The 24,360-nt window shown below is 46.9% G+C and overlaps 3 protein-coding genes across 7 annotated transcripts in view; 2 read left to right on the forward strand and 1 right to left on the reverse strand.

The window, feature by feature from the left end:
- DEDD (death effector domain containing) lies at positions 1-12,608 on the forward strand. Of its 3 annotated transcripts, none has more exons than XM_003258732.4 (6): positions 1-1,034; positions 2,736-2,768; positions 9,380-9,768; positions 9,960-10,067; positions 10,374-10,520; positions 11,073-12,608. In XM_003258732.4, exons 3-6 carry the CDS (start codon positions 9,444-9,446, stop codon positions 11,447-11,449), a joined length of 957 nt encoding a protein of 318 aa, XP_003258780.2. In that variant the 5' UTR covers positions 1-1,034; positions 2,736-2,768; positions 9,380-9,443; the 3' UTR covers positions 11,450-12,608. The 3 variants fall into 3 exon arrangements, with proteins under 3 accessions (XP_003258780.2, XP_030679948.1, XP_030679950.1); XM_030824088.1 differs by lacking the exon at positions 1-1,034 and adding an exon at positions 1,093-1,194; XM_030824090.1 differs by lacking the exon at positions 1-1,034 and adding an exon at positions 1,539-2,577.
- On the reverse strand, positions 12,391-15,811 carry NIT1 (nitrilase 1). Of its 3 annotated transcripts, none has more exons than XM_003258733.4 (7): positions 15,711-15,811; positions 15,004-15,099; positions 14,497-14,751; positions 14,273-14,376; positions 13,928-14,061; positions 13,342-13,467; positions 12,391-13,079 (listed from the first exon to the last, which is right to left on the reverse strand). In XM_003258733.4, coding segments are annotated over exons 1-7 (984 nt in total). In that variant the 5' UTR covers positions 15,713-15,811; the 3' UTR covers positions 12,391-12,812. The 3 variants fall into 3 exon arrangements, with proteins under 3 accessions (XP_003258781.2, XP_030679946.1, XP_030679947.1); XM_030824086.1 differs by having other exon boundaries at positions 15,004-15,200; positions 15,711-15,751; XM_030824087.1 differs by lacking the exons at positions 15,004-15,099; positions 15,711-15,811 and adding an exon at positions 15,339-15,697 and having other exon boundaries at positions 12,508-13,079.
- The window catches only part of PFDN2 (prefoldin subunit 2), a 14,273-nt gene continuing 5,697 nt past the window's right edge, over positions 15,785-24,360 (forward strand). Inside the window, exon 1 of the mRNA XM_003258736.2 lies at positions 15,785-15,937. Coding sequence (XP_003258784.1) covers positions 15,863-15,937 — 75 coding nt within the window. The 5' untranslated portion in view covers positions 15,785-15,862. The remainder of the gene's footprint in view (positions 15,938-24,360) is intronic.

Consider the following 24,360-nt stretch of genomic DNA (forward strand, 5'->3'; position numbering starts at 1 on the left):
CCCATCCGCACTCTCCCTTCCACAGGCCGACCATCATCCTTGCCTGGAAAAGAGCCTCACAACTGCTCTCCTTGATTCTCACTTTGTCCCCTCAATTCATCCTTCACGCTGCACGCAGCGATCTAAAATGCAAATAAAATTGTTCACACCTCTGCTGAGATTCTTCAAAGACTTTTCATTGCCTTAAGGACAAAAATCAATTAATTTACAAGGCTTCTCATAATCTGGTCTTCCCCTATCTATTACCTCTTTCTGAAGCCACACCAGGCTGTTGGCAGGTCCAGAACGTACCCGCACCATCTTCCCCACCCCCAATTCCCAACAGCCCTACACGGATCAGCTAGGTGACACTTCCTACAGGAAACCGGCGTTCAAAAGGTAAATGCTGAACGAATGAATTCCAAGACGGGATCTGGGCAGCGCTTTCGGCTCCGGATCCGGGTTTACGGAACGTCCGGGTTATCAGGAAGCTCAGAGGAAAGGTGAAATCCAGATCTTGACCCTTCACTCAAGTTCGCCAGACAAACCGATCCCCGTGCTATTCCGCCCTTATGAGTCATGGCTGCCAATCCCAGCCTTTCAGTGGATCTTGAAGTCGCCAGCCAGCTGTGGCGCCACCAACGTTTCCCATTCAAGAATGCTATCCTCTCCCCTTCCTTATTACCGCCCTAAGCAGCCATCAAGAAAAACCGGCGTTGCCAGCTTGCCCCAAAGCAAGATGGCTGCCAATCCCTATCTCTCCTCCCGAAGTGAAGCTATCCACTCCCCGCTTAATGCCGCTGCCAGGCTGCCCTCACTTACTATGGCTACTCCGGCTCATGTCTCACTATGGCCTCGAAGCCGCCACTAACCGGCCGGGTTCCGGGAGGCGCCGTTCAGGATGCAGCCACCCCCGCCCGCCTGTCCCCTCCCCCACGCCCGCGGCGGCGGCGGCGGCGGCGGCGGCGGCTGGAGCCCGGATGCGGCGCCGTGAGACAAGCCCGGGAGAGCGGCGCGGATGGATCCAACATGGCGGCGCCGAGCCTGAGCCGAGAGTGAGGCGGAGGGGCGGCCGGAGTGGGGAGAGGGAGTCGAGCGGGACGGGGCGGGGCCGGGCGGGGCCGCAAAGGGCTTGGGGAAGGAAAGTGAAGGGGGAGGCGGTGGCGACGTCCAGCCTGAGAACCTCAAGAGAGGGAGGTGACGGGACGCTGAGAGGTGGGGGAGGGGAGCTGCCGAGGGGGGCGTGCAGGGGAGATGGCAACTGCGGGAGAGGGCAGGGGTCGAGACGGAGGAGTGAGGGCATGGGGAGGGGCGTAAACAAGGGCTGAGACTGGGCCCAGCTAGGGGTATTAGAGAGGCCGAGGTGGGGAGTGGGGCTGCGATCCGCTCGTATTGAAGGGGGTAGGAGCAGGAGGGGAGAGGCTGAGGGTGTGAAGGGGAAGGGGGCTGTGGCATGTGGTTGGAGGGAGGACTGGACTCTGATGAGGGGTGTTGCGAGGAGGTGGGGAAAGGTCAGAATTGGAGTTAAGACGTTTCTGAGGGGCTTCGAAAGTGTTAAATTGGAGGTGGGAGGGGGAAGGGCCTAGGGGAGAATTTGGGTGGAAAAGGAGAGAACGGAGGCTTGGGGAATGGAGAGAGTGTCGGTGGGAGGAGGTAATGGAGAAAGTGAGAGACTGGGAGGAAGAAAGTTTGGGAGGAAGGGGAGTGGAATGGGAGATAGGACAGTGGAGCTGCAGGGGTGATAGAGGTTCGGGGGTTTCCCTTTCCCCGGTGGAGAGGAGGAGAGAACAGAGTTAAGCAGCATCAGTTGCAGCCAATTCTAATTGCCAGGCCCTTAGCTTTGAAGAGGGTGGGAAGGGCAGAAGGGAATGGTCATGTGGGTTTGCAGAATTGGGGTTGGATGAGAATTCAACTGGGTTTGTTTTCCAAAAGACTCCCTAGCTTACTGTTCCCATGTTTTTCCTGCTTGGAAAATGGGGAAGCCTGTGTCGCCCAAGTGTGGAGCAGCAAAGGACTTTTCTAGTTTTTAGCATTAGCAATACAAGAGTAGGGGAGCAGACATGGCTCTATTGGAACCCTATATGCTAAGGTGGAGGCTCTGGAAGTCTGAGGAGGGAAAGAGAAAAGATAGAGGGGCATCTAGACAGGTTAATTAAATGAGTGCTGTAGTTTCTAGACTCTTTTGCTATTTGAGTCTAGAAGGGAGGGGGTAACATGGATACTGTATGTAGAAAAACTTTCCCTGGTGAAACATGGATGTATGAGTGGATGCTGCGCCATTAGATATTTTGTTCTCATTGTGTGCTAGTTAAGGGAAAGGGCCAAAGGTAGAATTTGGAGGATAGTGCTGGTCTGCTGTAACCACTTTCCTCCCAGTTTTTTCTAAAGATGAAAGTTAACATTAATATTGTAACAAAATAGGAATAAGGAATTGTGGAGGAAGATGAGAAGCTGCCAGAGGGTAATTGGTTTTCCCAGAAGTTCTTAAATTTGGGAGCTGTCTTGCCGCAAGCCATTGAGACTGGAAATTTTTGGAGTTGGTATTGTTTTTGTAAATTGACTAATAGAGAGTTAGGGAAGCCTGGAGACTTGTTGGGGGTGAGTTCTCTAAATGGCTTTAGGCTTGTCTGTGTACTTTTGCAACGAGATTGTCTAATTCTATGGGCCTTTGAGGTTTCAAAGTAAAACTTGAAAATTAATTATTTTCCCCTCCTTATTTGTTTTTGTTTTGCTGCTGGCTGTGAAACTTGTGCTAGGAAGAGACCTGGGAAATTAAGTTTCTTGCGGAGGTAAGTCTGGAACTTTTTTATTGTTTTCAAACAATGGAAGGGAATGGAAATAGCATGGGAGTTATTTTGAGGTTGGGTCCATTAATGAGGAGGAGAATGCCAGGGAAAATGAGTTTTCATTCATCCATCTGAGTGCATGAGATCTGTTGTAATCACTGTCTTTAGTTAATTGGAGATAGGAGGTGAAAGAGAAGGAGATTTAGATGTCTTGGGACAATCCCCCAGCTTTGGTTTGTTATTGTCTAGTCTTCTTGGTCAGCTCTGAAACTTTTTTTTTTCAACATATGGAAGGCTGTATTCTAGTACATTATCTACTAAATGTTGCCCTTGGAGGGTTGCTGGGACACTTTCCTTCCATGGGAAACTTTTCCTCTAACTTTGTCTTCCAGCTGTTGGGGGGTTCCTGGCATCTTTCTTTTGAAAACATACTATGTAATTCTGACTTCCAGATATTTGATTACATTTCCTAGTCCCACCAGCAAGAATGTACTCTTAACCATCTTTAAGATTTTCTATGTAGTTTTCAGGTTTCAAGATACCACTTTTTTTGTAGTTCTTCTGCATGACTTTTCCTCTGAGGACTTCTGAGAGAGTCAGATATTTCTAATTCTATGAAATTACAAATATCCCTGTTCAGAAAAGATGACTGTCATTTTCATTTCAAGACAGCACTCTTTTTTATTTCTTTCACGTGGCTTTCCCCTAAGGGCTTCTGAGAGAGCCAAGTACATCAAAAACTACAGATATTCCTGGTTGGGATGAGACCAGACTTTGCTTGGAAGTAGAAACATAGTAGAGAAGAACCAATCAGGAGGAAATCCTGAAGATACCTATAGACTGTGGCCCTTGGCTGACTTGGACTTCTCTAAAGAAAAAAACAAAACTCCAGGAAATACAACAATTCCTCAGAATCAATTATTCTTGGGAAACTGTAGGGGAGAATTCATGTGTTACTATCTCAAATAGAGCCAGTCAGTGGGATCAGGACTTCTGTGTGCTGGAGTTTTGTCTCTTGGTATTTGGCAGTGTTTCAGACTTGAGTTAGTTCTAATCTTCTGTTCAGAGGGTTACATTCTCCTCACCATTGTGATACCTGTCATTTAGAATCTCTGTATGTGTTTTTTTTTTTTTTTTTTTTTTTTTTTGAGACAGAATCTTTCTCTGTCCCCCAGGCTTGAGTGCAGTGGCGCGATCTCGGCTCACCGCAACCTCCACCTCCTGGGTTCACGCCATTCTCCTGCCTCAGCCTCCTGAGTAGCTGGGACTACAGGCGCCCGCCAACACGCCCGGCTAATTTTTTGTATTTTTAGTAGAGACAGGGTTTCACCGTGTTAGCCAGGATGGTCTCGATCTCCTGACCTCGTGATCTGCCCGCCTCGGCCTCCCAAAGTGCTGGGATTACAGGCTTGAGCCACCGCGCCCGGCCTAGAATTTCTGTATGTTTTAAGTTGAGCTCCCTTGCTTCACTGCCACAGAAATATGAGTATATTTTGGTTTTAGAGGAAATTGGTCATGTTTTCTTTTCTAATTTTACTAACCAGCTGAACTTCCATCGCTTTTTTTTTTTTTTTTTTCGAGGCAAGGTCTCACTCTGTACCCCAGGCTGGAGTGCAGTGGTGCGATCAGAGTAGCTGGGACCACAGGTATGTCCCACTATGCCCAGCTAATTTTTGTTTATTGTTTGTAGAGATGGAGTTGTGTCATGTTGCTCAGGCTGGTCTCGAACTCCTGGGCTCAAGCAGTCCTCCTGCCTTGGTCTCCCAAAGTGTTGAGATTACAAGTGTGAGCCACCATGCCAGGCCTCATTACATTCTTTTAATGTTAAAGTTAGATAGATTCTTGGAACCCTTATCTGGGTTGCATTAAGTGGAGAGGGTTGCCTCTTAACCTGCATGACAGTATCCTCATATTTCTCCCAAGGACATGGCCTTGAGGAACTTACATATTTCTATGTTTTGCTTCATTGAACAAGCAATATAAGTCTGATTAGTGACCTAACAAGGACAGTCTGCTGCTCATCCAGTTCCAAGACTTTAAAGATGGCCCTGAGGCTTACGAGCAGGATCCTTTGTGTCTGTCTTACAGAGGATTACATTTCTAATATCCCCACAGAACTCCAGATTGAACTAGGTCAAAGTAGACCTCCTGGGATGGGGCAGAAGTGGATGTAGAACTACCACCTGTTCCTCAGCTGAATGGCAACAGCAGGTGACAGAGGACCCAAGGTTGGAGTGGCATGAAACACCTTAGTGCAGTTGGACTTGGGAGTTAAACGAACGTGTATGTCCGACAGGCTTTTCTTTTCTTCCGGAATGTTGTTTGATGGGTTTGGATTGGAGGGACCAAATGGCTTTTTCTAGATCTAGTGTGGAAAGTGACATGCATTCTTTTGACCCTTCATCATGCTCCACCTAGAATAGGGTTTCTCATCCTCGGCATTATTGACATTTCGTGCTGGATGATTCTTTGTTGTGGCAGACTGTTCTGTGCATTATAGGATGTTTCTTTTTTCTTTTGAGACAGGGTTTCATTCTGTCACCTGGGCTGGAGTGCAGTGGCACTGTCACATCCCACTGCAGCTTCGACCTTCCAGGCTCATGCGATTCTCCTACCTTAGCCTCCCAAGTAGCTGGGATCACAGGTGCATGCCACCACGCCAGGCTAATTTTTATATTTTGTGTAGAGATGGGGTTTTACCATGTTGTCCAAGCTGATCTCAAACTCCTGGGCTCAAGTGTTCCTCCCACCTTGGCCTCTCAAAGTGCAGGGATTACAGATGTGAGCCACTGCACCTGTCCTATAGGATGTTTCTAAATATCCCTGGCTTCTACTCATTACATGCTGCTTGCAGTCCCCTTCCCCACCAGGCATAATAATCAGAAATGTCTCCAGACATTGCCACATATTCCCCAGGGGTCAAATTTGCCCCTGGTTGAGAACCACTGACCTAAAAGCTATTATAATTCCTAGTACATTGATGATCTAGCCTGGGATCTAGGACTTAAAGGTGGCTAGTGTGTTTGTTTCCTCTCAAATGTAGGGAGTTAACTTCAAGGGATTGAAGCTTATAGAATTACATCCATTGATACATAATTAGGACCACAGTGCTTTCCTGTATTTTGCCTTATTTTCCATTGTGACGGTATGTGGGGACAGTGTTTCTTCATTTCCTGGGGTTTAAGCACACTTTAAATTAGGGAACTGTGGAGCAACCGGCTCTTCTCGTTGGTTTAATGTGAAACCTACCCATCTGCTTTATCTGAGATCCTCATAATCAACAGCTGGCCCAAGGGAACAGGTGGGATAGGGAACAAAGAGAAGTTGCAGGGGCTCTGAGGAGGCTCAGTTTTCTCATGTTGCCTGCTATGAGCAAGAACTTATTTTCCTTTAGCACCTTCATTTGTACCCAGTGACAGCAACAGGTGAATCGAGAGGAAGAGACAAGGAATACCAGTCTATAGTTGAATAGCTATTTCCCATGCTTTGGGTGGGGCATCTGGGCTCTCAAAACTATGGATTACATTTCCTGTCTACATATCAGAACCCATGGTATATAGGGTTAAGTGATCCCAGAGTGTACCTCCCCTTTTCTTAAGGGAATGAGTTTCTCTGTGCTTTCATTTTAGTTTTTCATCTGAGGAAGAAAGGACCAGTTTCTACTTACTCTTCAGCTTTCTCTATCAGCTTTGTTTTTCCAAAGAAGCTTATTATTTTATTCTGTTTCCTAGTCTAGCCTCAGTTCCTTTTTGTATAAAATGGACAGAGCAACCTGTCTTATTGTTGAGTAGGGTAGAGTGGTGTGGTATGGTGTGGGTAGTTCTGGACATTGCAGAGGAGGCTATGGCTAGTTAGAATATACGCATGGTAACTGAATTACCTGTATCTGTTTTTAATGGGGTCCTCTCTTGGACTTTTGTGAGTTTGTTTCTTAATTGGAATTGCTTGAGGTGATCTCTTGGAGATTAAGTTCAGTTCAACAGTGGGTTGCTCCTACTATATTTGAGGCTCTGTCCATTACTAGGCACTAGGGATATAAAGATGAATATGACATAGTTCCTCTCCATGAGTTAAGTAGGATCTAATGGGATAATAAATACACAAATAATTTTAGTACATGCTGATAAATGGTGTAAAGGAAATATGCATAGTGTTCCATAAGAGCACAGAAGAGGACTACTTATCTCAGCATGGGGGTGTAGAAGATGCATTTTGAAGATGGCATCTGAGCTGACTCTTAAAGAATGAGTAGGAGTTAGCCATCTGAAAAAGAGTGATGATGGGGGTGTGGAATAGAGAAGGGAGAGGGGCATTCAGGCAAAGAGAAGAGCCTGAAGAAGGTATAGAGAAACAAATTGCGTGATGTATGTGAACTATAAACAAACTGATAGTGTTAGAGAATAAAAAGCGGATGTGATGGGAGATGAGGTTGGGAAGGTAGGCCTGATCTTAGAAGGCTTCATGTGTGTAAAGAATTTGGAGTGTTCGGCCAGGCATGGTGGCTCACGCCTGTAATCTCAGCACTTTGGGAGGCCGAGGCAGGCGGATCACAAGGTCAGGAGTTCGAGACCAGCCTGGCCAATATGGTGAAACTCCGTCTCTACTAAAAATACAAAAAGTAGCTGGGCGTGGTGGCGGGTGCCTGTAGTCCCAGCTACTCGGGAAGCTGAGGCAGGAGAATTGCTTGAACCCGGGAGGCGGAGGTTGCAGTGAGCCAAGATCGCGCCACTGCACTCCAGTCTGGGCGACAGGGTGACTCTGTCTCAAAAAAAAAAAAAAAAAAAAGAAAAAGAGTTTGGAGTGTTCTTATAGATAACGACGGGGCTATCAATGGGTCTGAAGCAGGAAAGTGACTTGGTCAGTTGCAGATTTTAGACAGCTAACTGAACTAGATGTGGCAGTGGATGGATTTAGGTAGGTTAAGATTGGTGTTGCAGAGAACTTTTAAAGTTACAGTAGTCCAGTTGAGAGATTATTGTAATCTGAACCATGGCAGTGGAGGTGGAAAGGTAGGATAGATTTAAGAAATATCTAGAAGTAGCATTAACAGGAATTTAGGATTGATTGTGTGATTGGAGATTGTGACCAGAGAGTGCACAGTATAGGATGGTACTGTCTGGTGGAGCAGTAAGTATGAGTGACTTGAGTGGAGTGAAAGTTGTTGAATTTGAGAATTGATTAATGGCTGCGTCATTGGTATTACTCATAACCCATAATGATGGAGGAACTTTGTGAATCAAGAGCCAAACTATATAATGAATGTGGGGCTGTGATTGGTCATTGATAGGGGATTGGTAAATGACATCCATGAGGAAAGCTTAGAAGTTGGTATTGCCAAGGCCAAGTACGGTGGCTCACGCCTGTAATCCCAGCACTTTGGGAGGCTGAGTCAGGTGGATGACATGAGGTCAGGAGTTCAAGACCAGCCTGACCATCATGGTAAAACCCCGTCTCTACTAAAAATACAAAAATTAGCAAGACGTGGTGGTGTGTGCCTGTAATCCCACCTACTTGGGAGGCCGAGGCACGAGAATTGCTTGAGCCTGGGAGGCGGAGGTTGCAGTGAGCCGAGATTGTGCCACTGCACTACAGCCTGGGTGACAAAGTGAGACTCCATCTCAAAAAAAGGTTGGTATTGCCAAATAGTGTGAAGATCAAGGGAGTACAAATGGCATAGAATTACAAGAATGCTTATTTAGAAACTTAATGTTTGTTTTAAATCCATGAGTTTTGGTAAATATTGATAAACTTTCTGAGCAGTTATCGTTTCTCGATGTGGTTGGATTGTAGGAAAAATGTGGAGGGGTGATTCTGGGCTGCAAAGGCCAAGGATGCTTGTATCTTTGAAATGTTTCACAACCATTTACATAAGGGTTACCCCGTGATTTTCTCAATGGATTCTTATCAACTCTGAGGTGTAGATTCATTCATCCCTGTTTATAGATGACAGCACTGAGAATTTGGAGTTAAGTGACTTGCTTGTGGTCACACAGCTACACAGCTTTTCAGTGATACAGTCAGAATTTAAACTAGTTCTTTTCTTTTTTTTCGAGATGGGGGACTCACTCTGTCACCCAGGCTACAGTGCAGGATTATAGCTCACTGCAGCCTTGAACTCCTGGGCTCAAGTGATCCTCCTGCCTCAGCCTCCTGAGTAGCTGGGACTACAGGCACATGCCACCATGCCTTGCCAATTTTTTTCTTTTTTGTAGAGATGGGGTCTCGCTATGTTGACCAGGCTGATCTTGAACTCCTGGCCTCAAGCCTTCCTCCCACCTCAGCCTCCTGCGCAGCTGGGACTACAGGCGTGTACCACCAAGCCCAGCTAATTTTTTCTTTTTTTGTAGAAATGGGTCTCCCTATGTTGCCCAGGCTGGTCTTGAACGCCTGGGATCAAGTGATCCTCCTGCCTTGGCTTCCCAAAATGCTGGGATTACAGGTGTGAGCCCCTGTGGCTGGCCAGTGTTTATTTTTAAACAAACACTTTAAAAATTTAATAAACATGTATAAAGCACTGTACCGTGCCAGGCATTGTTAGCGACTGGGAATATGGGAATGCATAAGACTAGTTCCTGCCCTTGAGTGTCTCATCGGTTCTTTCCGTGCCCTTTCAGTACGGTGGGGATTGCAGCTGCTGAGCAGGGATTCTGGAAAGCATTGCGTACCTGAGCCCCCAGCATGGCGGGCCTAAAGCGGCGGGCAAGCCAGGTGTGGCCAGAAGAGCATGGTGAGCAGGAACATGGGCTGTACAGCCTGCACCGCATGTTTGACATCGTGGGCACTCATCTGACACACAGAGATGTGCGCGTGCTTTCTTTCCTCTTTGTTGATGTCATTGATGACCACGAGCGTGGACTCATCCGAAATGGACGTGACTTCTTATTGGCACTGGAGCGCCAGGGCCGCTGTGATGAAAGTAACTTTCGCCAGGTGCTGCAGCTGCTGCGCATCATTACTCGCCACGACCTGCTGCCCTACGTCACCCTCAAGAGGAGACGGGCTGGTGAGGAAGTATTAGGGGCTGGAATCAGGGAAGAGTTGTGGGAGGCCAGGAAGGAGCAGCATAGACATCCAAAGGGGAGGACACATTGGTCCTGGGGAGGACTTAGAGTAAGTTGTGAGGCCCACTGGGGGTTTGGACTGATAGAAGGGAAGGGTGTATATTTTCCTGAATGATTACTTCTCCTCCTACAGTGTGCCCTGATCTTGTAGACAAGTATCTGGAGGAGACATCAATTCGCTATGTGACCCCCAGAGCCCTCAGTGATCCAGAACCAAGGCCTCCCCAGCCCTCTAAAACAGGTGAGAAGACATTAACTCCCCCTACTTTCCATCATCAAGTAAAAAGACACTGATCCCATCACATTCTGGGCCTTGCCAGCTTAAATGAAAGGATGCTGTGTCCCCACATCTTAACCCATAAAAAAAAAATCAGGTGAGGTGACATTTCTCCTAGGTCCTGTATTTGCTCTCACATGTCTTTTCAAGTCACATTATTTCCACTGCTTTTAGTGCTAAGTCTAAATGATTCCTTCCTCATTCCAAGAGAAGTGCTTGAATTTCTGCCTTTACCCTACTGTGTTTTCTTCCCTTTTACTTTCTGGTCAGTGCCTCCCCACTATCCTGTGGTGTGCTGCCCCACTTCGGGTCCTCAGATGTGTAGCAAGCGGCCAGCCCGAGGGAGAGCCACACTTGGGAGCCAGCGAAAACGCCGGAAGTCAGTGACACCAGATCCCAAGGAAAAGCAGACATGTGGTGAGGAAGTTCAAGGGTTCCAGAGGTGGAGCAGACTTGAAGAATATAAAGAACTGCTGGGACACTGGGCAGTTTATGCTATTCAGTGTGATTCACTTTGATTGCCGTTGCAAAGTGAGGCTGAATGGTTTGGTGTCTGGTGGAAGAACTGCTCTTTATGATTGTGGCAGGGTACATTTCAACTTTTCTTAGTTAATACTACATCACAGGGATGTTGTTATGACATCCTTATTGTAGGATGAGCCAAGTCAAGATAGAGTATTAAAATGAACTTCTATGCCTGGTAATTAGGAAAATATCTCCTATAAGCAAGTTGCTACCTGTGAGTAATGGGAACAGTGCTGACCTGGGCATGTCCCGTTTAAGGGAACCTCCTGCATTCAGGCAAGGATTTCAGAGATACATACAAATAGTCCTGGGGAAGAGGTAGAGAAGCTGTCAGGTGATATTCCCTACTTTTTTATTCTGTTGTGCTTTTCAGTTTTCAAGCTTGGGTTGTAAACTCATCCCTTACTATAACCTCTTCTGCTCTGTATCTTCTGTTTCCAACAGACATCAGACTGCGGGTTCGGGCTGAATACTGCCAGCATGAGACTGCTCTGCAGGGCAATGTCTTCTCTAACAAGCAGGACCCACTTGAGCGCCAGTTTGAGCGCTTTAACCAGGCCAACACCATCCTCAAGTCCCGGGACCTGGGCTCCATCATCTGTGACATCAAGTTCTCTGAGCTCACCTACCTCGACGCATTCTGGCGCGACTACATCAATGGCTCTTTATTAGAGGCACTTAAAGGTGTCTTCATCACAGACTCCCTCAAGCAAGCTGTGGGCCATGAAGCCATCAAGCTGCTGGTAAATGTAGACGAGGAGGACTATGAGCTGGGCCGACAGAAACTCCTGAGGAACTTGATGCTGCAAGCATTGCCCTGACCTATTCCCTCTTCTCACTTTGGGGACTGTTCCCATCACCCACCTCTGGAGCTTACACTGTTCTGGGGTTTGTTCTCTACCCTTCCAACCAATCACACCCCTGCCTTTTTTTTTTTAAAGACAAAAGAAAGTGGAAGTGGTATTCCCCACCCCTCCCTGCACCCATGTGCCTGGGCTTCCCCTTTGTTTCCCTTTTCCATTTACCCCCTAATGTGTGTCTCTACAGCTACCTTACCACTGAGCCGTAAGACAAATGTATAGGGAGAAGCAAAGTCTACAGCACATAGTCTTTGTAAGGGATTGATGTGAACACTTTTTTTGGATGCACTAAGGAGTTATCAATACTTCTGGCTTTATGAGAGCTCTTAAATTTTGTCTAAAAAACCAAAGGGCTGTGAGTAAGGGAGCTATGTGGAAAGTGGGACTCTGAAGTGTATTTTGAAAATTAATCGCCACCCTCTTCCAAATTATAGAATTTTTTAAAAACAAGCTGTGGCCCTTTCCACTCTCTCCTGGCCTCTGGTGCTGCTCCTCTCTGCCGCCTTTCCTCCATTCCATGGCTTGAAACCTCTGCCTGATGTGGCTCCTTCCTTTTTCCCATTTGTCAAACCCTCTTCAAAGGAGGAACAGATAAGAAGACTGGGTCAGCCTAGTCGTGCCTCCCAACTGTGGTGGTATATGTGTACACACATACACAGGGTGGATGGAGAAGAGGTTGCTGATTAAAATACACTCCCCCTATAAAGGGGAAGGGGGAGTGTGACACTTTCTTTCCATGTTTAAGTGAAAATAAATAATGTACCCTGCAGCCCTTTTCCCCTTTGCTTTCTTCTGGCTTGGGCAAAGGGCATCATAGGTGAAAGTGAAGTAATTCCTTTTTCCTTTCCCCTCCACTCCTACGCCCACTCCCATGCTTGGGAGAATGGGGCTGGGACATGCACTGAGTGTTGCACTTTTATTTAGGTAGGGAGGCATGTTGAATGAGCCAGGAGGTCTAGAACTGGAGCTTAGTCCAGCTGGTACAATACCAACTCCCCTTCTAGTTCCCAAAGGCGATGTCCAGACACAGACTTTATGATTATTATATTTTTCAATGCCAGTGCTGCTCAGCCCTCAGCAGAACTTCAGTTTCCATGAAATAAACAATGACTATATAAAATTCCACCTTTCTGAAACTGCAGTCTGACCTCAGGTGAAGCTCAGGTGAAAGTTTCCCAAGCCCATCTGTGTTCCATCAAGAGAGTCAAGGTTCTCCAAGTGAGGGGAGCTGTGCCTGGGTCCTGCCTCCAAGTCACATGAGCACCAGCTCACAATGGCAGGGTGGGGGTGGGAGGGGCGGGTCTAAACTCACAAAAGTCAAGTCTTAAGACAGTGGGTGACCCAGATTGCCATAGAGGTCAGGCCTGCGGTGCTGGAACACAGGCAGGTGTTGGCGCAACTGTCGCAGATAGTTGAGGTCTATTCGGGCAAGGCAGAGGCCTGGCCCCTCAGAGCAGCGGGCCACCACTGTTCCCCAGGGGTCTACCACCATGCTGTGGCCATAACTTGCTCTCTTCTCATGGTGGCGTCCACACTGTGCCGCTGCCACTACATAGCACTGGGTTTCGATAGCACGGGCCCGCAGCAACACCTGGGCATGAGATGTGTGTTCACTTAAGTACATGTAGCAAATAGTGGGGAAGTGACAGGTGAGGGACATTACAGACCATTGTGACTATTTTGATAATTGCCTAGGAATGATTTACTATTTTAACTATTCTGTAATATGAGATAAATATTTGGGGAATGAGTTTTCCCATTAGGTGGAAAGGGGAAGGAATTTAACTGGTAGTGCCAAAGGGGGAAGATGAGGTTAAGAAAAGGGCTTATGTTTTAAAAAGGCATCGTCTTACCTCCCAGTGGGCTGGGCCTGTAACGGATCCAAAAGCTGAAGGATAGGTAAGTATCTCTGCTCCAGCTTGAGCCAATGCCAGAGAGAGTTCAGGGAACCGCATGTCATAGCAGACAGCTAGACCAATCTGGAATGAAAAACAGCCTACTTAGTAGTCTTCCTGCTCTGTTTATCACAGCATCTAGTCATATTTCCATTACCCACTTTCTTAGGGCTTTCTATCCTCTACTGCCAGTTCAAAGTATTCCTTTTTTTTTTTTTTTTTTTGAGACAGAGTCTCGCTCTGTCGCCCAGGCTGGAGTGCAGTGGCGCAATCTCCGCTCACTGCAAGCTCCGCCTCCTGGGTTCACGCCATTCTCCTGCCTCAGCCTCTCCGAGTAGCTGCGACCACAGGCACCCGCCACCACGCCCGGCTAATTTTTTTTGTATTTTTAGTAGAGACGGGGTTTCACCGTGGTCTCGATCTCCTGAACTTGTGATCCGCCCGCCTCGGCCTCCCAAAGTGCTGGGATTACAAGCGTGAGCCACCGCGCCGGCCCAGTTCAAAGTATTCCTGTTCCCCTCCCTCATCCTTTCACAACTCCCACCTTGCCTGCTGGTGTGCTCACAGGTGACTCAAGACTGGGCCCAGGCATGGTAGAGTTGCTTTCACACATAGGCCCCTGCCCTGGAATCTCTACGTCACACAGATGTGTCTTCCTGTAAGTAGCCACTACTGCCCCTACAGTAAGAAAGAAGGAATATCAGTGCTGGTGTTCTAGAAGCCTTGCCTATTCCTCCCAAGGAGGAGATAGTTTATAGGCTAGGAACTGAAGCAGGAACACCCCTAAATCCTTGGGTCAAGGAAATAGAGTTGAGAAACAATTCTGGAGAATCTAAGTTTAGGTAGAAGAGCATGGGAAGAGGCAGGCTAAAGGGTTATAAAGTCTCACCTTTGCTGTTCAGCAGCACGTGACAATTGTAGATTTTCTGAGTCTGCTCCCAGTCTTGGCCACGCTCATGGAAACCACCCAAGGACAGCCAGAGTCCACATTCCCTGGGGGGAAGGGACACTGACAACTCTTCACTGACTTCTCAAGGCTCTACCCTCATATCTGGCAACCCAGGGACACTGTCCAACAAAGATTCTACCTCTCCCTCGCTCTTTCCCTGATACCTGGCAAGCTGGGTGTATTCTTCCAAAAGTTTCCCACCCAGTGGTTCAGACAGGCGTAGCGTCTCTGCAGGGTCCCGTGCAATGAAGTCAAATGCCTCAGGCAGGAAAGCCAGGCAGGCACCCAGTCTGGCAGCCTCTCGAACCAGCTCAGCACATGTTTTAAAGTTCTGTTGCTTGTCTGGCGTCGATGTTACCTGGCACACAGCCACCAGGGGCAGTTCGCAGGAGGAAGAGGAGATAGCCATGGCTCTGGGCCTGTGAATAGCATAGGCAGGATACTCAAGTTTCATAGCACGGGGAAACAAATTTAATGCTAAGGGGTGCAAGTGGAGAGGCAGGAAAAATGGACTTCCTTTTGATCATGCTCTTACAGGGCACGTTGATCCAGGGCTAGTAGGGCTCACCAATCAAATGTGTGGATAGTTGACACTCCTGTGTCTCCCACTATCCATTTAACAAACTGAGCATCTAAGTGCCAGGCACTGAGGACACAACAAAACGTGTTACCTGGGCTGAGCACAAAGTACTGAGAGTCGAGGTATCCGGAGTCCGGGACACAGAAGGGACAGGAATCTGTGAGGAGGCCTGGTGATGAAGCCCAGCCTGAGGAAGGTGAGACATGAGGACACCAACCCCTTCTTCAAGCAATAGATTTCTAGGATTCTCTGACTTCTCTCTTTATACTGTGAGCCTGAATCAGGGCCCTGCCAGTAAAAACCTAGTCTTCAAAACGCGCTTTACTATATAAGAAATTATAGGCTAAGGGACAAGATCATACAGTGGGAAGATGAAGGAAGGGGCTCTGCTCGCCGCCTGAATAGTTCAACTTCCAATGATCTCACATTAAACTGAAGCCTCTTTCCTCTGACAAACGTTTCTGCAGTCCAAAAGACATCTCCGGGAACTATCCTTGGTTTTCCCAAGACTTTCTCCTTGACTGTGCACTTGCGCAGCTTTACTGACTCGAAGCATATTTCCCCTTTCACCAGAATCTCTCAGGGGAAAGTTCACCCTCCCTCGTCTTCCACCCCTCCCTGGTGGGCAAGGGGCAAAAGAACCCAGGCCCCAAGCCGCGCCCGCCCTCCACCCTCCCGCCGTCCGCTCCAGTTGGCCCGTCCCTCCCCGCCTCTCCCAGGGGCAGCATCTCTGTTGCACAAGTTAAAGCACCGCAGGTGGGATTCACCGCGGCCGACGGGATAGGGAGTAGGTCCTACATGAAGATATGGCCAAAACCATTCGCAGGATCGGATCCGGAGGGCGGCCTGGAGCCAGAAGCGCCGCAGCGAGTGGGCGGTAGCTCGCAGGCCGGACGTGACGCAAGGCGGGGGCTGAGCTGCGCCGGCCGGAAACCCAGCAGGCGGCTAAGATGGCGGAGAACAGCGGTCGCGCCGGCAAGAGCAGCGGGAGCGGCGCGGGGAAGGGGGCGGTGTCCGCAGAGCAGGTGAGGAGTGGCTAACGCGAAGGAGGGTACCCACCTGGGTCTGGAATACTAGCGAGAAGGGGGAGCCTGTGACTTGTGCAGGCCTTTACTCCGGTACCACATGTGCGTGGCACCTAGAGAGGGAAGGGTCCCCGGAAAAGCTAGCCGAGCCCCTTCGGAGAGGTAGACGGGTGGGTAGGTGAGAGCCACGCCTCTGTGGGGTGGTGGGTGAGCCTGAGCAAGGGGAAAGCCCTGACATGCAGGGTCTGGGAAGATACACAGGTCTGAGGGGAGATGGTTTGCTGCTTTCTCTATCTCTCCTCAGCCCCTCCAGACAGGTTATGGCTGGGCAAGACAGCTCGAAACCAACCCCAAAGGATTAGTTAACGGGCTGGCTGTGTAGTCTGTTACGTGATCCTGAACCCACGTTGACAATCGCTGTCACGCTGCAGAGCCACGTGACTCTCATGCTCGAACAGCCTAGTGTTCGATATACTATTTTGATTCGGGAGTTCATTACTAGATCGAATTTCTTTAGAGACCAGAAACCCCTTTCTAATCCGAGTTTGCATTTTCCCCAGTGCCTAGCATCGGGAAGCGTTTGATAAGTTAATTAGAAAACCCTTTGTGGCTTGGGAACCGTGTTTTGCTAAGTGGAAAAATAGGAGTGGGAGGAAAGCTACACAATAGAAATGAAAACAGTTAACAGCTATTTTATTATTATTATTATTTTTTGAGACTGAGACTCGCTCTGTCGCCTAGGCTGGAGTGCATGCAGTGGCATGATCTCGCCTTACTGCAATCCACCTGCTGGTTCATTCAAGCTATTCTTCTGCCTCAGCCTCCCGAGTAGCTGGGACTACAGGCGCGCACCACCACACCCGGCTAATTTTTGTATTTTTAGTAGAGACGGGGTTTCACCATATTGGCCAGGCTGGTCCCGAACTCCTGACCTAGTGATCCGCACGCCTCGGCCTCCCAAAGTCCTGGGATTACAGGCGTGAGCCACCGCGCCCGGCCTACAGCTGTCTTAATTATAGGTTCAGTTTTCGTTGAACAATTAATACAAGCAGATGTATCAGCATAAAGATTTTTATTTTTATTGTTTTTTGAGACAGAGTCTCACTCTGTCATCCAGGCTGGAGTACAGTTGCGGGATGTCGGCTCACCACAGCCGCCACCTCCCGGGTTCAAGCATTTCTGCCTTAGCCTCCCGAGTAGCTGGGATTACATACCCGCACCACCATGCCCAGTTAATTTTTGTAGAGGCAGGATTTCACTATGTTGCCCATGCTGGTCTCGAAGAGCATAGTCTAGTGGGGTAAATAAGAGAAGCAAAATGCTCATATGAGGCAGAAGTGTCCTAAGAGAAGTATAAAGTGCCATGGAATATGGTTTCTGACTTGGGGTAGGGGAAGGGAAAAGGAACCTAACACTTTTTAATACTTTTTTGTTGTTGTTGAGACGGAGTCTCTGTTGCCGAGGCTGGAGTGCAGTGGCGTGATCTCGGCTCACTACAACCTCTGCCTCCCAGGTTCGAGCGATTCTGGTGCCTCGGCCTCCTGAGTAGCTGGGATTACAGGTGCACCACCACACCCTGCTAATTGTTGTCTTTTTGGTAGAGATGGGGTTTCACCATGTTGGCCAGGCTGGTCTCGAACTCCTGAACTCAAGTGATCTGCCTGCCTTGGCCTCCCAGAGTGGTGGGATTACAGGCATGAGCCACAATGCTTTTTTTTTTAGACACAGAATTTCACTTCGTTGCTCAGGCTGAGTGCAGTGGCGTGATGATAGCCTGCTGCAGCCTCGAAATCCCTGGGTGATCAAGCCGTCCTCCTGACTCAGCCTCCTGAGTAGCTGGGACTATAGGCATAAGCCATTTTGAATGGCTAATTAAAAAAATTTTTTTTGGTAGAGATGGGAGTCTCACTTTGTTGCTCTGGCTGATCTTGAACTCCTGGCCTCAGGTGATCCACCTGCCTTGGTCTCCCAAAGTGTTGGGATTGCAGGTGTGAGTCACCTTGCTTGGCTGCCCCTAATAATTTTTAAGACTACCGTGGGCCAAGCACTCTGCTGGGTACAGTGATACATATACAGTAGCTCCCCCTTATCTGAGGGGGACATATTCCAAGACCCCAGTAGATGCCTGAAACCTGGGATAGTATTGAACTCTATGTTTTTTCTCATACCTATGATAAAGTCTAATTTATATAATAGGTGCAGTAACTGATAGAACAGTTATGACAATATAATAAAGGTTATATGAATGTGGTCTCTCTTTTTCAAAATATTTTATTGTACTGTACTCACCCTTCTTGTGATGATGTGAGATGATAAACTGCCTTCCTGATGAGGTAAGGTGAATGACAGCATTGTGATATAGCCTTAGGCCACTATTGGTGATAAGTCAGAAGGAGAGTCGTCTCCTTTACGTGATCTCAGATCATTGAGCCATGACAGTGTTGAGCAGGAGATGTTGATGACTAAAGCGCAGGTAGCATATACAGCATGGATAGGCTGGGCAAAAGGATGATTCACATCCTGAGCGGGATGGCTCGAGATTTCATCACGCTATTCACAACAGTGTGCAACTTAAAACTTATGAATTGTTGGCCAGGTGCCGTGGCTCACAACACCTGTAATCCCAGCACTTTGGGATACCGAGGTGGGTGGATCATCTGAGGTCAGGAGTTCGAGACCAGCTTGGTCAACATGGCGAAACCCCATCGCTACTAAAAATAAAAAAATTAGCCAGATGTGGTGGCGGGCACCTGTAATCCTAGCTACCCAAGAGGCTGAGGCAGGGAGAATCGCTTGAATCCGGGAGGCAGAGGTTACAGTGAGCCAAGATTGCACGGTTGCCCTCCAGCCTGGGCAACAGAGCGAGACTCTTGTCTCAAAAAACAAACACACAAAAAGTATGAATTGTTTATTTCTGGAATTTTCCATTTATTTTCAGACATTGGATAACTCTGGATAATGAGAGACTATTGTAAATGAAACAGACTTTGTCTTCAAATTGCTTTACTCACAGACTCATTTGAGAAAAGACAAACCAAACAATAAAGATTTATAGTGTGCTGCACAATCCCCTCATTATGGCAGCAGAGGAGAGACCCCTAACTAATCACGAGGTTGTAGGATTGTGGGGGTGGGGGCTGGAAAAGGGAAGCTGTGGTATAGTAGGGTGGCTAAGAGCATTCTTATGTGCTAGGGTCAGACCTAAGTTTGAATTTCATTTCTACTATTTACTATCTATATATGATCTCCCATGAGTTACATCTTGGCCTCCCCCATCTGTAGACACATAACAGTACCTACCTCATCACTGAATTTAGGGTATTAGGCAAGACAATGCATGCAAAGTGTTTTGCACAGTGATTAGAATATAGTGTGTGTTTAGTAAATGCTAGTTAGCTTTTGTTTTCTAGAGGAGAAAAATCCTTCAGCTCAATTCTAAAGGATGAGAGAAGTTAGTCAAGCAAAGAAGGAAGTGGAAGATTTTCTAGGTAGAGGGAATAATGTGTTCCAAAACACTAAGGCATGAAACTGCCTGGCATGTTTGGGATGCAGGTGGGACTTAATGTTTGAGGTGGATTACAGAACTTGAATATGGAGAAAAGGGGGTAAAAGAGGAATATAAGATGTCTCTCAGGTTTCTGTCTTTGGTGGATAATGGTGCCATAGGGAATGTAGGAAGACAGACAGTTTTGGGGGAAATATAAGTTTATTTTAGGATTTTGAGTTTAGGTTTCTTGTGGGACACCCAGGTTAAACATTCAGTAGACACTTTGATTTTTAAATCTTGAGATACAGTAAGAAATCTGAGTTGGAGATACAGATTTGAGAATTGAGTTTATGGATGATAAAGCCGTGGTTATGGATAAAAATGATCACTTTCCACAGTTTGTACAAAAAGTGAAAAAAGAAGTAGAACAAGAGTGGAACCACTGTTTTAGGGGAGCTAAAGAGAACCCCTCAAACTTCCCTCAGGAAACTGAGGAAGTGTGATAATTGAGTTTTGAGGCTGTTCCTTGATTAACATTCTCCTGCCTTTGTTTATTCTGGAGAGGACACTGGGTAAAACATTACAAGATTTATCACTGCTGCAAATTTGAGCCACATATGTCCCTTACAAACAAGATGGAAGCAAATTAACACATTGTGTTAGACACTTGTTTTACCTTGTGTTACTGATTGAGACAGGTCTCATTCTGTTGCCCAGGCTGGAGTGCAGTGGTGCGATCACGGCTCACTGCAGCCTCAACCTCCCAAGGCTCAGGTGATCCTTCTACCTCAGCCTCCCAAGTTACTGGGACTACAGGCATGTGCCACCCTGCCCAGCTAATTTTTGTACTTCTTGTAGAGATGAAGTTTTGCCATGTTGCCCAGGCTGGTCTTGAACGCCTGGGCTCAAGCAGTCCACCTGCCTTGGCCTCCCAAAGTGCTAGGATTACAGGCATGAGCTGAGCCACCGCTCAGGCCTACCTTCTGTTATTTAATTACTGCCATTTGAAGTAGGTTGTATTGTCCTCCTTTTTTTTTTTTTTTGAGACGGAGTCTCGCTCTGTCACCCAGGCTGGAGTGCAGTGGCGCTATCTCGGCTCACTGCAAGCTCCGCCTCCCGGGTTCACGCCATTCTCCTGCCTCAGCCTCCCTTAGTAGCTGGGACTACAGGCGCCCGCCATCACGTCCGGCTAATTTTTGGTATTTTTAGTAAAGACGGGGTTTCACTGTGGTCTCGATCTCCTGACCTCGTGATCCGCCCGCCTCGGCCTCCCAAAGTGCTGGGATTACAAGCGTGAGCCACCGCGCCCGGCCTATTGTCCTCCATTTACAGGTGAGGACATTTTAATTTCAGAGGCTTTAGTTAACTTGCCCAAGGTCAGTAACTGGAAGAGCAGAATTTTTAAATGAGGAATGGGTGCAGCACACCAACATGGCACATGGATACATATGTAACAAACCTGCACATTGTGCACATGTACCCTAAAACTTAAAGTATAATAATAAAAAAAAGAAAAAAAAACTTGTTATATGATAGATATTGTCCTAAGTTATTGATGTAATTACTTAATCCTTACAACATTCTGTGAGGCAGGTATTATCTGTATTTTATTGGTGAAGAAACATCAGGAAAGAAGTAATTAATTCTTATGCATTCTGTGAGGCAGGTATTAATCTGTATTTTATTGGTGAAGAAACATCAGAAAAGTAATTAATACTTATGCATTCTGTGAGGCAGATATTAATCTGTATTTTATTGGTGAAGAAACATTAAGAAAAGAAGTAACTTGTCATGGTCTGACGTTAAGCCATTTCTGTCAGGCACAGAAAAGCTCCTTCCTCTAACTTGTAAATGTGGGACTAGAATTTCTGAAAAGGCCTGGTTTTGCAGGCAATTAGAATAAAGGCAATTGCTGGAACTTTAGAAGTAGCTAAGAATGCCACTTGAAATAGTATAGGTTACCCTGATTTGATTATATGAATGTATCAAATTATCACATATACCATGAAAATATGAATGATTATGAATCAATAAAAAAAATTTCAAAAATAATATAGGTAATGAAGAAGTGCTATGAATAGAATCTTAGATCCTGTGGCCATTGTAGGAGTGAAAGAGGAAGAACTTTCAGAAAGGACAAAGAAGGAGGCTTGAGATAGGAAGGAGAACTGAAGGGACCTGGAAACCAAAGGGGAGTCGAAGATCTACATTGTATCGGGCAGTTGACCTATTATCTCAGTTAGTTCTCATTGTTACCCTATAGCAGTGATTCTCAACTGGCATTATCTTTTCCTAGGAGACATCTGGCAGTGTCTGGAGACATTTTTGGTTGTCACAAGTAAAAGGGGTTGCTACTGGCTTTTAGTGGGTATAGTCCAGGGATTTGTTAAACATCCTATAATGCCTGAGACAGCCCTCCTAGCAAAGAATGATTTGGCCTAACATGTCAGTAGTGACAATGTTGAGAAACCCTTCCCTGTGGTATATTATATTAAGTCCATTTTATAAATGAGGGAACAAGGAAAGTTAAGTGACTCAGTCATATAGCAAGTAAATGGCAAAACTGGGATTTCAACCCAGGTCAGAATAGGAAGTTGGGTTCTTTCCACTTTACCATGTTGCTACTTGGATCCCAGTACTTGGGGAGGCTGAGGCAGGAGGATCTCTTGAAGCCACGAGTTTGAAACCAGCCTGGGCAACATAGTAAGACCCCCATCTCGGGCCGGGCGTGGTGGCTAACACCTGTAATCCCAGCACTTTGGGAGGCTGAGGCGGGCGGATCACAAGGTCAGGAGATGGAGACCATCCTGGCTAACATGGTGAAACCCCATCTCTACTGAAAAAAAAAAAAAAATACAAAAAATTAGCCGGGTGCGTTTGCGGGCGCCTGTAGTCCCAGCTACTTGGGAGGCTGAGGCAGGAGAATTGCTTGAACCTGGGAGGTGGAGGTTGCAGTGAGCTGATATCATGCCACTGCACTCCAGCCTGGGCGACAGAGCGAGACTCCGTCTCTACAAAAAAAAAAAAAAAAAAAAAAAAAAAACCGTCTCTACAAAAAAAAAAAAAAAAATTTCATGAAGAGAAGGGATGAGTACTATTATTTGATGGAGTAATAAGGTCAAAGAAGTTTTCTTTGACAGAGAGTTGAGTATGTTCTTCAGAAAAGGGGGCACTGAACTGAAAAGAAGGTAATTAGTGGAGCAGTATCCCAGATCATGCTTTTCCAGGTTCATCCGATCATAATTCTCTACCTCTTCTATTCTTCCATTGAAACCAGTAAGAGTAAATGTCATGTAAGAAGACCCTAGGACATTTTGGAGAGAAAGTTAATGATTATAGATTTTTTCCTAAAATTATTAAAACTATATGGTAAAAAAGAAAACAGGAATATAAATTTGCTTTTATAAGAAATTAATATTTGACAAGCCAGGAATAATATATTAACAGAGATAGATTTTTAGAGTTAGACAAACCTGGGTACAGGTATGATTTCTGCAGTTCACTAGGTTATTTTATTTTTTATTTTTTGAGACGGAGCCTTGCTCTGTCACCCAGGCTGGAGTGCAGTGGTGTGGTGTGCACCACCACGCCTGGCTAATTTTTGTATTTTTAGTAGAGATGGGGTTTCACCATGTTGGCCAGGCTGGTCGTGAACTCCTGACCTCAAGTGATCTGCCCGCCTTGGCCTACCAAACTGCTGGGATTACAGGCCTGAGCCACCGTGCCAGGCCTGTCCAAAGAGATTTTATATTGGTACTATTTATTACAGAAAAATTGGAAACAACCTAAATGTTCTAACAGCAGAGGATTAGTTAAGCTTTTTTTCTTTTTTTTTTTTTTTTTTTTTTTTTGAGACAGAGTCTCGCCCTGTCACCCAGGATGGAGTGCAGTGGCATGATCTGGGCTCACTGCAACCTCCGCCTCCTGGCTTCAAGCAATTCTCCTGCCTCAGCCTCCCAACTAGCTGGGACTGCAGGCATGTGCCACCACACCCAGCTAATTTTTTGTATTATTAGTAAAGACCGGCTTTCACCATATTAGCCAGGATGGTCTGGATCTCCTGACCTCGTGATCCACCTACCTCAGCCTCCCAAAGTGCTGGGATTACAGGCGTGAGCCATCATGCCCGGCCCTAGTTAAGCAGTTTTAAAAAGTAATAGGGTATGGGCCTGGTGGCTCATGCCTGTAATCCCAGCACTTTGGGAGGCTAGGATGGGAGGGTCACTTGAGCCCAGGAGTTCGAGACCAGCCTGGGCAATATGGCAAAACCCTGTCTCTACAAAAAAAATACAAAAATTAGCCAGGCATGGTGGCACATGCCAATGGTCCCATCATTCAGGAGGCTGAGGTGAGAGGATCGCTTCATTCAGCTCAGGAATTCAAGGCTGCATTGAGCCAATGATTGTGTCACTGCACTCCAGCCTAGGGAACAGAGTGAGACCCCATCACTACAAAAAGTAAAAAAAACGGCCGGGCGCGGTGGCTTACGCCTGTAATCCCAGCACTTTGGGAGGCCGAGGCAGGCGGATCACGAGGTCAGGAGATGGAGACCATCCTGGCTAACACAGTGAAACCCTGTCTCTACTAAAAATACAAAAAATTAGCCGGGCAAAGTGGCGGGCGCCTGTAGTCCCAGCTACTTGGGAGGCTGAGGCAGGAGAATGGCGTGAACCCCCGAGGGGCGGAGCCTGCAGTGAGCTGAGATTGCACCACTGCACTCCAGCCTGGGCGACAGCGAGACTCTCTGTCTCAAAAAAAAAAAAAAAAAGTTAAAAAAACTAGCCAGGAGTGGTGATGGTTGCCTATAGTCCCAACTACTCTAGAAGTGGAGGCAGGAGGATCACTTGAGCCCAGGAGTTCAAGGTTGCAATGAGCCATGATTGCACCACTGTACTCCATCTGGGCAACAGATCAATCAGGAGTTCAAGTAAGACCC

The sequence above is a fragment of the Nomascus leucogenys genome, chromosome 12 (genome assembly GCF_006542625.1).
Source record: "Nomascus leucogenys isolate Asia chromosome 12, Asia_NLE_v1, whole genome shotgun sequence".
Lineage (NCBI taxonomy): Eukaryota > Metazoa > Chordata > Mammalia > Primates > Hylobatidae > Nomascus > Nomascus leucogenys.